Source organism: Lissotriton helveticus, chromosome 3_1, assembly GCF_964261635.1.
Source record: "Lissotriton helveticus chromosome 3_1, aLisHel1.1, whole genome shotgun sequence".
NCBI lineage: Eukaryota > Metazoa > Chordata > Amphibia > Caudata > Salamandridae > Lissotriton > Lissotriton helveticus.
The window spans coordinates 625839900-625855662 of NC_136061.1; the positions used below are offsets into that span (position 1 = coordinate 625839900).

Here is a 15763-nt window from a genome sequence, read left to right on the forward strand (position 1 = left end):
CATAAGGGGGTCTAAACGCAAGGCAAGTAATTTAGCGAAAAGTTTATAGTCAACATTAACTAATGAGATTGGACGGTAATTCTTGCAATATTAGGAGTCACGGCCATCTTTTGGAATCAAGAAAATGGTAGCATCTTGAAAAGAGCCTTCAGCCTTGCCAGTAGAATAAAATGATTGAAAAAGTGACAGAAGTTTGGGTAATAAAAGATCAGTGAAGTGTAAATAAAACTCGACAGGAAAACCATCAGGACCCAGTGTTTTACCTTTAGTAAGGGAGATAAAGCAGCAGAAAGTTCTTGTAGTGAAAGATCAAGTTCAAGAGCAGAAAATTGAGATGGGAAGTAGTAGGTTTAGATAGTTTCTCAAAGTAAGATTGAATAAGGGAAGAGGAAGGAGCAGATTCTGGAGTATAGAGCTGTTGATGAAACAATTGGAAGTGATAAAGTATGTCTTTATCTTTATGAAGGAGAATATTGTCAAAAGAATAAATGCAGTCTATAAGAGTGCGTTCTTTTCGGGATTTAAGATAGTTAGCCAAGAGTTTACCAAATTTATTGCGACCACCATAATAACGGGCGCTACTGCGAAGAAGAATAGAAGAGGCATTATCAGTCGTGAGTTTATTAAAGTCAATTTTGGCACGGAGAAGTGCTGGTGACATACATTTATCTGAAGAGGTGTAAAATTGATGTTCTAGTCGTTTTATATGTGTTAGGGAAAGTTTTTGTTTCTGAAGAAACTGTTTCTTCTTCCTGGAAACAAAATCAATAATAAAACCCCTTGCAGTAGCTTTATAGGAATCCCAGAGTATATAGGGAGGCGTATTAGGGTCAGAATTAAGTTGAAAGAAATCATCAGTAAAGGAGCGAAATAAGGAAGAAAAGTTAGGATCGGAAAGGAGAGCACAATTAAAACGCCAACGAGATGACTTGGGAAGAGGAGAGAGCAAATCCAGGTCTGTCACAGTGGCAGCATGGTCAGAAATAACGATAGGTTCAATTGAGGAAGAGAGTAAGTTCTGAGATAAGGATTGAGAGAGAAAAATATAGTCCAGTCGAGAAAAATATGCATGAAGAGGAGAAAAGAAAGAGTAGTCCAAAGTGTCTGGATGTAAGAGTCTCCAAGAGTCAGTGAGGTGTGTTTGCGAAATGGTATCAAGAAATTGTTCATGAGACTTGTGAGGGGTAAATCGAACCGTAGATTTGCGGTCAAGAAATGGGTCCATAATTTCATTACAGTCTCCACCTAAGAGAAATAGATCATTTTTATGCTCGTAACTAGAGGCCAAAATGTACAATCAGGTTGGGTAGGGCCATAGACATTAAAAACAGTTAAAGGAATTGAGTTAATTAGTAGATTAGCAAGGATCCATCTGCCATCAGCATCCGTTTCTTCCGTCAAAACCTTACATTTCAACTTTTTATGCAATAGGTAGGATGGCAACTCCATTCTTCTTGTTATTAGAGGGGGAGAAGAGAACTGTACCAACCCAGTTCCGTTTTAATTTAAGGGATTCAAGTTCATTAAGGTGAGTCTCTTGTAGAAGGACAATGTCAGGGGCATAGGAAGCAAAATGAGAGAAAACTCTCTGCCGTTTAATGGGATTAACAAAACCTTTTACATGCCAAGAAATAACTCTAAATGTTAAATAGGAGGAAGTTAATTATAACAAATGCTAAACAATATGTATACATCATAGAGTCAAAACAAACGAGTAAGACAAAGAAACGTACATGCCAAATGCAGCCTAAGAGAAAAGGGATAAGGAGAGAAAAGAGGATAAAACAGAGAGGATCAAAAAGAGGAGTAGAAGGGAAAGCAGGAAAGGAAGGGGGAGTGAAAGAAGAGAGTAGGCAGTACATATCCAAAGGATGACTGAGAGGGACATACCTGAGGGGGACAAACAAGCGGGGAGTGGGGTGATGTCAACACTCAACAAGATGGATCGCTCGGAGAGCGGAAATCCAACCGAACCAGGACAAGGAATTCAAAGACAAGAAGCCACACGGAATGAGAAAACAAATATCAGGAACTTGTGTGAAAAATAAAGGAAGGAAATAAAAAAAATAAAAAAATACACTACAATAATACAATGCAAATGTATAACAAAAATAAAAAACAACGAGAGTTACATCATAACATCTTCAAAATAAACCAGGAACAGATAAGTAAAGAGATGAAACATTATCAGAACCATTCAAAAAGTACCATAAGAGAGTAATCAACAAATATAAACGACCCATGAATCAGCCAATAGAAGAGGTGGAAGTATCCATCGTAGTATTAGACTGAATGTGAATAAAGTTCTTAAGTTCTCCAGGGTCTTGAAAAGTCCATGTTCGATTCTGATGAGTGACCTTAAAAATACATGGATGAAACAGGCCATATCTTGCACCTAGAGATCGTAATGGCGCACGAAGACTGAGAAACTCCTTGCTTCTGGCTGGCGTGGCATTGGAAACATCTTGAGAGAGGAACACTCTCTGGCCCAACCAGGAAACAAGACGCTTGGATTGGGCTGCAAAAAGAACTGAGAGAAGATCCGTGAATTTCAAGAAGAGGATGATGATTCCTCGTGGTTTTGGTGAAGTGGACGAACGAGGACCAAGTCTATGCGCTCTTTGGATGACAAGAGAAGTGGTGGGTGGCATATCCAGTAATTTTGGAAGGAAAGAAGTAAAGAAAGTAACAGGATCATCACCTTCCAAAGATTCAGGAAGACGATAAATACGGAGATTATTTCTCCTGTTTCTGTTTTCCAAATCCTCCGTGTGCTGCTGAAGAGCAAGAACGAACTTCTCCAAAGAAGAGATGCGTTGAGCATGGGTTGGTATTTCCGCAACTTGTTGTTCCACCGACGTAAGTCTGTCGTTCATAACTGACCACTTCTCTTTTAGAAACTTCAATTCATTGTTAGTATCTTCATCAAACGGACGTAGAGCACGAATCTCCTCTAAAATTAGTTCCATGGAGATAGGAGAGGATGATTTATCTGGAGAAGGAGGATCCTGCTTCAATCGCTTGGACGAAGTGACAGGAGGAGAGGACTTGGATGACGTTGACTGCGATGCAAAAGAACGATTAGGAGGAACACCAGCCATTTGAGTTGAAGAGGTAGGAGCAGGAGTGATTGGAGAGGCCAGATCCTCAACACAGCGACGAGAAGGAACAAAGATAAATGTCGGTTTGCGCAGTTTGCCCATATAGCGTCAGCCAGGAGTGAGGTATAAAAAGGAGAGTTTAGGATGATAACAAAAACGTAGTATAAACCTCCAACGTGAAAAAGCCCACGAAGTAATGTATACAGTGGTCAACACCTCAATGTATAAAAAAAAAAAAAAAGGGCACAGTGTATAGGGAGTACTATAGTTCAAAGTAGCAGAGCCTCAGGGCGCAGGAGGTGTCACTACGCAGCAAAAAATCAAAAGGCGCATTACTCAAATATCGAAGAACAGTAGAGAAGGTCACCCCTCATGTAACATACGAAGGTAGTAGAGAGAGGCATTCACAGGACTTCACAATTCACAGCATTGAAATTTTGAAGACGTGCGCAGATGCATAAACGGAAGTGCACTCCAGAGAAATAGTAGGTGGCATAACTGACAGGCGTGACAGCTCCAAAGTCAACAAAGCACAGGTTAATATATGAAGCAACCATAAGTAGAACATGCAAGGGTTAGATGCCAGAGAAAAATTCCAAATATGCCAAATATGAATGCCAGAGGAACAAGCAAGTCACAAATGGTAAATGAAGTGTTGAAATCACTAAAACTTCATGGTGCAGCATATGCCATTTTGTTATGAGGAAGCATGAAGGAAGGAGCAAAAAAGAACTGAAAAAGCCACAAAGAGTTCCATATGAGTGGCAAACGTATGGCAGCAGGGGAGAAAAACAGTCATAATATTTACAAGGAGGTGCAATTCAACATGGCAGTAACGTGCGTTGGTTCGTGAGGAGAACCCCGCAACACGAAAATGGCAGCCGGCACAGCTCAGTTGAAGGACGCGGCAGCTGCAAAACCAGGAAAACGTTGCGCGGCAGGTGAAAAGAATGGGTCCCGATGGATAGACGTTGCTATGGAAGCTCAGGGCATGCCGTGAGGAAAGTAGAAAGAGCGACTAAAAGGTCCGGCTCGGCGGAGGTGCGCTCTCAAGCCGCCATCCTGTGTGGTGCCGTAGCCACGCCCCCCTTCTCTCCTGTCTCTTGGTATGACCTTCACTACTGTCTCTCGGCTTGACCTTCTCTCCTGTCTCTTGGTATGCCCTTCTCTCCTATCTCTCGGTACGCCCTTCTCTCCTGTCTCTCGGTATAACCTTCTCTCCTGTCTCTTGGTATGACCTTCTCTCCTATCTCTCGGATTGGCCTTCTCTCCTGTCTCTTGGTATGCCCTTCTCTCCTGTCTCTAGGTATGCCCTTCTCTCCTGTCTCTCGGTATAACCTTCTCTCCTGTCTCTTGGTATGACCTTCTCTCCTGTCTCTCGGCTTGGCCTTCTCTCCTGTCTCTTGGTATGCCCTTCTCTCCTGTCTCTTGGTATGCCCTTCTCTCCTGTCTCTTGGTGTAGCCTTTCTTCTATTTCACTTGATAAGTGTCCGATCTCTTTTTCCTTAGTATGACCATCTCGCCTTCTTCCTTTGATGTATTCTTGTCTTGTCACTGATAGTGTTGACCTCTTCTCTTTCATTATAGCTGCACTGGTGTACCGCCTGCCACTGTCCTGGGTAGGGCAGAAGCTGCCCTGGAAGCTGCTCCACGCTGGACTGACCCTGGCTGCCTTCATCCTCTCAGTTGTAGGCCTGGTAGCCGTGTTCGCGTTCCACAACAAGCAGCAGATCCGAAATCTTTACTCGCTTCACAGCTGGCTGGGCCTTACTGCAGTCCTGCTCTTCTCTTTCCAGGTGTTTTCTCTTGACATTTCTTTTGCCATGCAGCAACCTAAAATGCACCTGCCTGTTGCAGCTATTACCTATTTATTTGGCAAATTAATTAAAATGTATTATCAAAGTGCAGTTTATTAAAACCATTACACCAAACATTAGAAAAAGTTGTAAAAATTACAATTTCTGTATTATTATCCATCTTTAGCCACAATATGAGTAGATGTTAAAAAAAAAAGCTAAAAAGTGTTTTTTTTTTTTTTTTTTTTAAAAAGAAAGAAAAAGGACGTTCGTTATGCATTGGGTGTGTGCCAATGTGCTTAGCTGTGCATGACTGTAGGTTGCAGTTTTAGAACATATCGTGCTCTGTTTTTGGGGTTAAAAGTATGTCAGGGGTGTCCATGGAGGGTCCAAAGTGTCAGTGTATAATCCAGGTCTTTAAGGGCCTTTGTCTCTGGTTCTGCTTCTTTCCTGTGGCTCTTACTCTGGCTTCAAAACTTTCCAGGAACGTAACCATCCTGATGTTAAGCTGTATACATTTAGGGTTCAACATTGCAATGTTCGAGCATCTACCTGGTTAAAAGTGCACCGCAACCCCGTTCTTCGACCTGTTAGCACAGCGGGGCAGAGGATGTGCATTAGGGTTACTTTCCTTCGACACTGAGTCTACAGTGTGTCTTGACTGGCTTCAGCCAGTGGGGTGCTTGTTTCAGAGTTGGCTGGGTTACTAGGCGGAGGTGCATGAGTTTGAGTTTATAATAGGAAAAAAAGCCTTAGTCAAAGTCTGCTTGCGGCTTCAAAGTGTCGTAGGAATTGATACTTTGTAATGCATGTGCACACTTTGCCAGGGTCTCTTTGTCTTCTTGCAGTGAAATGAAACTGGTAGATCTATTTAAGGTTTTTAATTACTCAGCTGTTGAAGTCCTTGCTCTCCATTGATCGAGGGCTTGCAGCAGCTGGAAAGCATCAAATAAATCATGTGTAAAACAGATATTGAGTTTGGCTGGTTTATTTCAAGCCATGCTTGTGCTGCTAGTGTGTTATTCTCTTCTAATCTGAATTTGTTACACATTTCTAGGAAGCTGCTCTTCATGGCCATTCATAGTTTTATCAAGCCTAGCTCTATGCGTAGTTGGGCCTGCGATGTGTAGTTTGGGAATCTATGTACGGTCCGATATGTATTAGCGATTAGCAGACCCCGCAACGTTGCCACCTTTGTTCATATAATTAATTCACAGCCATACAAAATAGGCAGGAGTAGTTTTGTGGCAATGACCTTGTGAAAGGGGCCCATCATTGGTCCTTGTTAGGATTTCGACAAGGTGATAAAACCAAAGCTTAGAGAGGCAGCTTTGCATTTCATTGCATCCATATTTGCAAATAAGTTGCCTCTTGAATATCCCAAGATATTTCTATTTTTGCTTGACTGCTAGTCTGACCCCTTCTATCCACTGGGCTATGGATGTTTTAATTTTCCTACTTTGATTTGTTTAGGTTAATTTCTAGTTTATGCTGCTTGGTAAAGATCGAGACCGTGTCTAGGACCTGTTGCAGGCCTACCGGAGCAATGCTCAACAGAAGCAGGTCATCTGCGTATAGTATATTGGTGGATAGGCATTTACGGAGTCCAAGTCTGTGGATAAGCTTGAAAGGTAGCTGTGAAAAAGAAAAGGGGGGAGCACACACCCTTGTTTCAGCCCGGTATTTGCACAATATTTCCACAAGAGTTATGAGCCTCTACGCAATTTACACACAGCCTGGTGTCAGTGTAAAGGAGTTGGATGGCCCTCATGATTCTCAGTGGTACCCCAAGGCTGATGAGTTTTTCCCATAATAATTTTTTGGGGACTCTGTCAAATGCTACTTTGAGGTCAATGAAGCCGGCATATATTAAGTTGATTTTGAGTCAAGTGCCTTCTCAATGCAAAGGGCAAGGCAACAAGGTTGGATAAAGTTCCCGGGCCAGTACGAAATGCTACTTGGTTCCAAGGGATAAACGCCTAATTGTCCTATCACTTTTGTAGGTCTTGCAGCACTAACGTTGCATAGTATTTTGAATTGTTATCAAGGAGGGCTATTAGATGACAAATTGCAGGGTTACCTCTATGTCTCCTTTTGAAGATTGGGTGGATTACTGATCCCTGCCAGGAATCTGGGACTGTTTGCTGGATATTCACTGCACTAAAGAGAAGGGCGAAATTTTTTGCCCAGAGCTTGGGATCAATTTTATAAGGGCGGAAGGGAGTACATTTCGGCCGGGGGTGCTATCAGATCAGCACCGCCATATTATTTTTTTCTCTCTTTAAAGATTAATTTAATATGAGTCTTCTTTCCTCTTAAGATTCTTCATCTTTGATTTTTCCATGACTGTTCCAGTTTCCTGGGGTGGTGGCTCATCTCGCTTGGTCACGTCTCCACGGAAGTCCTACAAGTCGGGTTGTCTTACTGGATGATTCTGAGTCAGGGGACTGGCACTGACTTGGTGGGTCCCTTTGGCTGTGGTTGCCATTGGCTCTTCTCGCCTTAATGAATAATATTTTCGTAGGTGCTGAGACCATACTTTCTTGCTTATGGTATCCCTGAATATCGTGGTGTGGTCATTGTTTAGCCCGCAATTATTTTCCAGAAGGCTCGAGAGTCTCTGAAATTGCATGTATGGAGCATCTTTACCCAGAATATGTCTGAGTGCTGTTTCTTGGCGAACCACACCATCTTCTACTCTCTGCGTAATTTCCTGACTTTATCTTGCTGTTCCTTCACTAGATGATTGCATTTTAACAGGCGGTAGTCCCGATTTAGTACTCTTTTAGCCATGATGATATTTGTTGTCATCCATGGGGTGATTCTCTTTTTGGTAGTTGGCAATATAAGGGAGATTTTCTTATTTCCATGCCTTGTTATCGGGATCCAACAGTACTGCTCCCAGTCACTGATGGCATTGGACATTGTAATAGGGCGTTTTCCTAATGAATTTGTGCAGTCTGCTAGGATTTCGACCTGCCCTTGTGTCAGCCAGTGCAGCTGCTTCAGATTTTCTGATTCTGCTCCAGAAGAAAGAGTATTGGCTGAGGTATGAGCAATGGCTTAAGAGTTAGTTGCTATTTTTGTTGCAAAATCAAAAGGGGAGGGGAACAGATGCTCTCTCAAAGAGTTTGAGACTGACCTCAAAAGAGATTACGGGACCACACCCTCCAGTCCTGTGTGCAAATAAAGTAAACATTGACAGGTTTTGAGGCCTGAGACTAAATGAGTAGAACTCCGTAATCAAAATGTAGGTAATCAATTGTGAGTTTATTCAATACTTTTGTATCAAAAGATATTATTCATAGGCCAACACGTGTTTCACGACAACATGCTGCTTCATCAAGGCCATGAAATGTAAGTTTCACATTAGCTGTTAAAGAATGTTCATAGCATATACTCTGTAAATCACATGCAGTCTTCATTTGATGTATTATACGCTCACAATTTCGGTGCGATGGCCGAACGCCGTTTTCGCCGGGGGTTGTACAGACTTCATTAACTAAACTTAAATTACCAGGTTGTACTCTATTAGTCTCAGACCTCAAAACCGGTCAGTGGCTATTTTCTGTTGATTATGGCTGCTTTCCTCCCGTTATTTATTTTTGAAATCTGTGATGTATTCAAAAAAAGCCAATGACTTTGCTGTGTAATTTCTAATGGTAAAGGACCTTTTGAGGTGTATGTCAAGGCCAGGCTTATGTCCCTGTGAGTCTACCTTGAATAAGATCCAATCCTGGTTCTACGCCAATCATCTTAAACTAAACCCTAAAAAAACTGAAATTATTCTCTTCTCACCTAAAAACAATCGGCTCCCCATCCAAAGTTGGTTCACTGACCTGAATGCCCTCAACTGCTCACTTTCCCTATCTGATTCAGCGAAATATCTAGGTTTCACGCTTGATAAAAAGCTTGAACTTAAAGACCACATTAAAAAACTCTGCCAAAGGAGCACTCTGCACTCTCCATCACCTCAAGAAAATCAAGCCCTTTATTCCCTCTGATGACTTCAAATCAGTTGTCCAATCCTTAGTCCTCTCTTGATTAGACTATGGCAATGCTATCCTCACAGGAACCCCCAAAGTTCACCTGGCCCCACTTAGAGCTGTTCTCAACTTGGCGGCCAGACTCATCATGGATTGTAAAAAATGTGACCACATCTCTCCAGCCCTGAAAGCCCTTAAATGGCTCCACCGCCTGCATCACGCACAAAGCCCTTCACCAATAAACCCCGCTATACTTAACAAACAAACTCAAAAAGGTGGGTTGCACCAGACTGATGAGGAGCTCCAATTCGCTCCTCCTAGTCCCTTCTCTGACACTAACTTATACCACATGTATATTATGTTTATGTTTCTTTTTCTCTACATTGTTTGAAATAGCACGTCTTTCACCCTAACTCCTTACCTCGCTTATTTTTATAATGTGATGTGTTCGCTTGCTACATTTGGCATCCTGTTCGACTGTTTTTCCCGTTTGCCTATGTTCATGTAAAGCGCTCTAATACCCCCGGGTCTAGCCAGCACTATATAAAACTTTTCAAATAAAATAAACTTTTCAAATAAAGTCTCCCATTAATTAACCAACTCCTCAAGAATGTATGTGGAACAGCTAAAACTAACCGAAGACAAGAGTGAAATGATGTTAATTGTTGCACAGTAAACTGCGTTCCTACAGTTAAACGAACCTGGGTTTAATCATAGATAACTTGGAGGATCTTGGACCTCTCAAATGCGTTATTAAAGCTCACTTGGCTTTACCAAGCTCTTTAGGCACTCGCATTATCATAGCTTGACAGCTAATTTGGGCACCTCTCAGCACCAAGCTACAGCAGCAGATTCATGTAGTTCAGGTGGCCCCAGCATAAGATTCACTTCCCTGATATGGTGGCGTCAGGCAGTTTTTAGCAACAATATAGAAGGCACTGGGTGGTCATACTGGGGCAGGAGCTACAGGATCTGATGGAATTCTGCCAAACGTATGTGCGCTTTATGTATTGTTTTTATTCAGAATGTTTTGTCTGCAGGGATCCAATTAGGCACAACAAGGCATTGTTTTAAGCCCACAATGTATTGTGTTATTGTCATTGAGGCTTGGTCTATATATTCTGGTTACTATGTTACTCAAATTATTATTGAAGGTTAATACATACTATCGCCAAAATCACAGGCAAAATCATACATTGTGCAGATTTTAGTGAACGTATCACACGTTTAGAATGTTTTCCATTAGCATCGTCTTCCAGTGTACCCACTCATTTTTAGATTTGAGCACTTTATGGTGGTGGATATCTACTGTAATACCCAACACAGGTATGATTATGCGTCCATGTAGGTTTTCACTCCATAAAAAAAATGCTACAATACTATTATGTTATTATGAATGAATGTAAGACTTTTTCAGTAAAATGGTAGCAGAAATCTACTTTCTATCAAAAATGCTAACACAATGGAAAGTCCCCCAGAAGAACTTCCTCCACATTATTTCTGTGGCTTCAGAAATGCCACCAGTGGATTCTCCTCCCAGCTTAGCATTACCTCGGGAAATCGGCGGACTTTCCATCACCAACCAACTGCAAATCAAGCTTTCAGTCTGTAAGATTCACCACTTCAAGCAGTGACTCGTTCTCTCACTGTCGCTTAATGTTCATTACATCTTCTCCCTCTGCTTCCGGTTACTGCTGGATTTCTCGTCTTTGTTTCATCTCTTTTGTAATTGTCCTGCCCTTCCACTACTTTTCTAACTGCTTGCAGTCTCTCTCCGCCACCCATAACGATTGGCTTTTTATTTTGTAGAGTCTTACAGCTGGCTTGTATGTGGCAGTCTTTCAGAGCAGTCTGTCTCTCTCCAGCTCCGTCTGGTGAGATGGTATCGGTTCCTTCCTGCAGTTTCTTTGACTCTTACCTCAGTCATTCTTACTATTGTGATCTTTACTCTCCCCTGGCAGTCTATCCTGGTCGCCTGTCTACAAGCTTGCAGTCTCTCACCACTAACAGTGGCCACGTGTTCTGGCCATTGCTTTCACATTACTGTTATCTGTTGAACTTGCAGTCTTTCTATTGACTTTATTTGCAGTTTTTTCGACTTTTCCATGGCCCCTTTACGCACTGTTAGTTTATTGTTGAGTCTACCCTTATAATGTTTCTCTTTCTCTTGGAGGTGCCTTGTTCTCTCCTGCCGTAGCCGCATCTCCTTACATCTTCTCACCATATACCATAACTCTGTTTTCCTGCCATCTCTTTGACCATTTTTGTTTTTGTTTGTAGTGGATGTCAGGACTTTGCGCCTTCCTCTTGCCACTGCTGCCTGCCTGGTTCAGCAGTGCCTACAAACCAATCCACATGAGCTTTGGGTCAGCCATCTTCATCCTTTCGTTGGCTTCTGCCATTGCTGGAATTAATGAAAAGCTGATATTCAGCCTGTAAGTAATGCATCTTTTAAGCAGTATGGTTGACAGAGGGACATTAAAGCTGTACTTCTGAAATCAAGTTTTCTCTCGGGGTACTTGTCTTGGGAGGTCTTCCAGGCATCAGACGGGATCATGAAGATTTTGCATTAGGGCTCCCAGTCAACACTAGATGGTGCCCAAGTAGCTCCTGCTATAGGGTTGGAAACGTCATTCCTGGAGGAGATGCAGTTACGGCATAAAGGTGCTGCTTTTTTGGGTAATGTCGGTTCCTCTTTTCTGGATGCAAGTGTAATGAAGACAGGATCAAGCAGTTAGTTCAAGTTCATCTTTAATGAAATGTAAGCCTTGCAGGGAAAACTGGACTTTCACATCTTCTCTATCCCTCCACTTCATCCTCTTCAGAATGTAGTTACCTCTAACATTTGTACCATCACCCTTGAACTTTCCAACCCAAACAAGGTACGCCCATAGGAAGGTTGGAGGAGGGAACTAACCAAAAGGAATATATTCAAAGGGGAACAGATGAAAAACTGAGAAGAGTGAGACATAACACATTCCATTCTTTGAAATAAAGAAACATAGAATTAATTCAGTCTTGCAATATCCCCAACAGAGATTTCTCTTTTGAGACATATTCATTACCCTGTCAGCCACTGGTCTTATAATAGGATGGCTCTGCCCAGGTTCTGGTTGAACATGAGGATGGCTGTCTAAGATCCATCGGAGTCAATGACATGGGAATTATCCTTGACAGCCAAGATATGTCTCAGGTTCAGTAAGACCAAAAAAGTGCTTCCTTTGTCTGCTTGTACGTCTATTACTTCTGCCTTTTCTTGCTGTGTTTCAGATTGTTCATTAAACATAATACAATCCACCACAAGTGCTTTCCTTGATCAAAACACTTTTTTCCGCCCCTGCTGTGCAGAGGGTCAGGTACACCTTAGGACAAGGTTAATCTTAGGATCTGAGCAGCACTAAATATCAAAAATTCTGGTGATAAGAACACTGCACCAAGGAAGTTGGCGAGCCACCAGCAGACATCTGAAAAAATACTAAAGCAGGAGCGATGATTATGAGAGGCTTGATGTCGGGTAGTAGATCAGCACACCAAAACATTCCCCAAGTACCTATGGGATAGCATAATGTGCAAAATATCTGTAAGCATCAACTTGTGACCCCTGTAATGAAGACAGGATTGAGCAGTGAGTTCAAATTTAGCTTTAATAAAATGTAAGTGTTGCAGGAGAAACATGAACTTCACTCCATCCCTTCACTTCAGCCTCTCTAAACATCTTTGACAGATCCACGCCTTGCCTCAGCACCTTCTCACTCCAAAAGATTCTATTCCAGTACCACGTAAGATGCAGGCTCAAGCGTTTGTGGCATGAAACACCAACAATTCAGAGCCTAATCTTTCTCGGATACCTGTAAACAACGTCATTTTAAGTACTGTTAGGAAGAGTGGCTGAGACTCAGGTGTCGAAATCAGAGCAAAGGAAAGGCGTAGACCTTAGAGAATCTGCTACATCCTAAAAATTCATACATGGGTTTATTAATTGAACTGCAAAACTTCAGTGGGTTTCATGTCTCCCCTGAGTGGACATTTCACGAAAATTGTGTTCCATCTTCAGAGGACTACAATTCATTTGCAAGGTCCATTCAGAAAGCTGTTAAGGCCCCACATTTCATAGTGACTTGCATGTAAAAGATCACCTGTGGACTGACCCTCCATTGGACCCCAATATGGCAATGTGACTAAATTCGAACAATCCATACACAGGTCATGTAAAAAACAAGCTGGCTCACTCTGAGTGCCCATCCCGCCATGCAGAACTTGGTGGTCCGAACATACTCTGAAAAAAAGAAGTCTTCCCTTCTGTGCACTTGAGAGGCAACCAAAGAAGATGGGTATTCTAAGTAGAATTTTTTTTGCCATTGGCAGTTTGTCCTTCTGAGCCATGAGTGCCTTCTGCAGGCTATGCTGGTACTTCCACACTATATGGGAGAAAGAGAACAGGTAACTTATCCGAGCATGACACAGTCACTTTTGTCTTGTTTGGGAACAAATATTGCACTTCTTTATGGGTGTGGTGCAAGCTCAAACGGCACAGACATTAGTGCAAACTGGCGTATTTACTCTTCACACAGGAATGGCGAACATGCACTTGAAACAGAACCTCAGCAGGAATGCAGATGCAGCAGATAGAAACCGCTACTGAAAAGGGTTGTACCAGGGAACACCGTCCACGGCAACAAGAGGGCCTCAGGCCTATACCCTCAAAAATCGTGAAAGAAAGCAGCATACTGATACAAATAGTGGAGTGTATTCAGCAGACGAAAATCATTGTGACTGTAAGTCTCAAAGAACCTCGAATGCGGTCCAACTGTCACATTGAATGTTCTGACTCCCAACATTCGAGGGAGGGTCAAGAAAGGAGAGAAAAGAAGGGGGAAAGTGAAAGGAGAGAGAAAAAAGCAATAATAACAACATACAACTGCATGCCTCTGGGTTTTCTGCCAGTTTAATAGCAAGGAATGGACACAAATGAAGGAAGATATATTTGTAGAGCGCAACTGCTGCTTCAGAAGAGGACATGCCTTTTCACTGCTACAAACTGTTAAAGAAAACGCTGATAACTTTTCAAAAGGTTGAAATAAATCAGAGCCAGAGCACACTCATGTGGACGTTGTGCCTCCCCGGTGAGGAGGTTCCGTCACGTATAAATAAATAAAAAAGGTCAAGCCCGCAATAGGTAATCTTTCTTCAGACAAACCCTTTCACCACGGCTGCAGCATATACCCCAGTATGTCTAGCCTGTTGGGCTGAGAGGCTATATCACCTAAGACAACTAACCAGGCTATTGATCTTACAGAAGCATGATCTCCAATGTTTCTAAAAGTGGTAAGAGACCCCTTTGATCCAATTCGTCCTCCGAGTAAGGAGAACCCCTTCCATTTTACTACAAAACATCCACCCATCTCTCCTACCCTGCTCGCCTCTCCCCTCCCACACAAATATCTTGCTACAAAAGGAAATACTAGACCTGGTACCCTGCTGTCAATTGAAAAGAAATCTGCGACTTGAATTGTTTTCTGGTTCCCAAGTAGGATGGATTTGACCGATTTGTGCTTAAGTATAATATCAAAATAGTAACAATGTTGCAGATTTTTAAAGCCCTGGAACTTTATAACACCAAGATTAATATATCCATATGCCTTAAGGCATTGTCGGAGGAAGTACCTGAAGTTTATAAGAGGGAGGAAGATGAAACCCTTCCAAAGTTGGAAGTCCATGCTACCAGCAATATACCAGTAGTATTACCAGGCTAACTCACAAGGCGTACCTTGAAAATGTACTAATCAAGCCTTATTCTCCAGAAGTGACATCCCCAAACGATAAATGATCTTTTTCACAGCCAGAGTTTCTCACTTAACCTCTTTCAGTATTGTTCCAAATGCCTTCATGAAGACTGCAGTTCATTGATCAAGACATGTACAGATACCCTTTTCTCACCTGCAGGAAGGGAGGCGAACATCATGTTCAGCAGAACATATAGAATTCTAGATGGATAATGAGGACGTTTCTCACCCAGGTGTTCTGAGTGACATCAAATCGATAACCAGAATTAATCTCTGATTGTCTAAGGACAGTCCTATTAAGATGCTCTGGACTCCTAAGATTGGTTCTTGGAGGAGAAATTTAAAAAAGGTAATTCAGAAATCTGAATTCTTGTGACATAGCGGGCCACTATTTGTCCCCTCCCTCAAGGTCAGCTCAGGACAAACCTGCTTAAATGACCCTCTGGCCATTCTCCTTGGTAGAGAACGTAGAACAATCTTCTGTCCTCTATGCTTTATCCAACTCACCCCTTCCTCCCAAATAGGTCAGAGGTTAGGAAGCATCAACAGCCCACTTACCCCTCAGAAGAATCAGAATTCATGATCGAGAGGTGCTGTTTACTAACTTATAGTACGAATTTGCAGTTCGGACCGTATCTCATCTGTACATTATTGTTACAGTTGGACCCTTGTGAGGCTCAATGGAGCACAAACCCTCCTCCTTGCTGCACCCTGAATGTCCATGGTACCTTATGTTTGAGTATCTATACCAGCACTAGAGGACACTGGAATTTAAAATAAAAAGCTCTTGGTGGCACTTCTTGGAGGATCTCAAGGATTTCCAGATCAGGCAACAATGAAAGGGCACCAGTAGCCAATTTTGACTCTGACAACACCTTGTTATGGCATCCTTGCAGCTCAAGGATGAGTAAACTCCAGGAAAATAAATTGTCTGTCTTATGTTTCTGCACTATGAGGGTAACTATCCAGGAAGCAGGGCTTATACAGGCTAGTCTCCATTCAGAAAGTCCTTGCCTGCCAGAGGGAAGGATTTTTCTAGAAGAAACAGTTCAGTGCAAATAGAAATCTGTGAAAATAGGTATTTACTCACTTCTACC

The 15763-nt window shown here is 42.2% G+C and overlaps 1 protein-coding gene across 3 annotated transcripts in view; it reads left to right on the top strand.

Moving 5' to 3' along the window:
• CYB561A3 (cytochrome b561 family member A3) overlaps positions 1-15763 on the top strand; it is a 244171-nt gene that overhangs the window by 211448 nt on the left and 16960 nt on the right. For all 3 annotated transcript variants that reach the window (XM_078680631.1, XM_078680632.1, XM_078680633.1), the window contains exons 3-4: positions 4689-4897; positions 11164-11318. In XM_078680631.1, coding sequence (XP_078536757.1) covers positions 4689-4897; positions 11164-11318 — 364 coding nt within the window. The remainder of the gene's footprint in view (positions 1-4688; positions 4898-11163; positions 11319-15763) is intronic.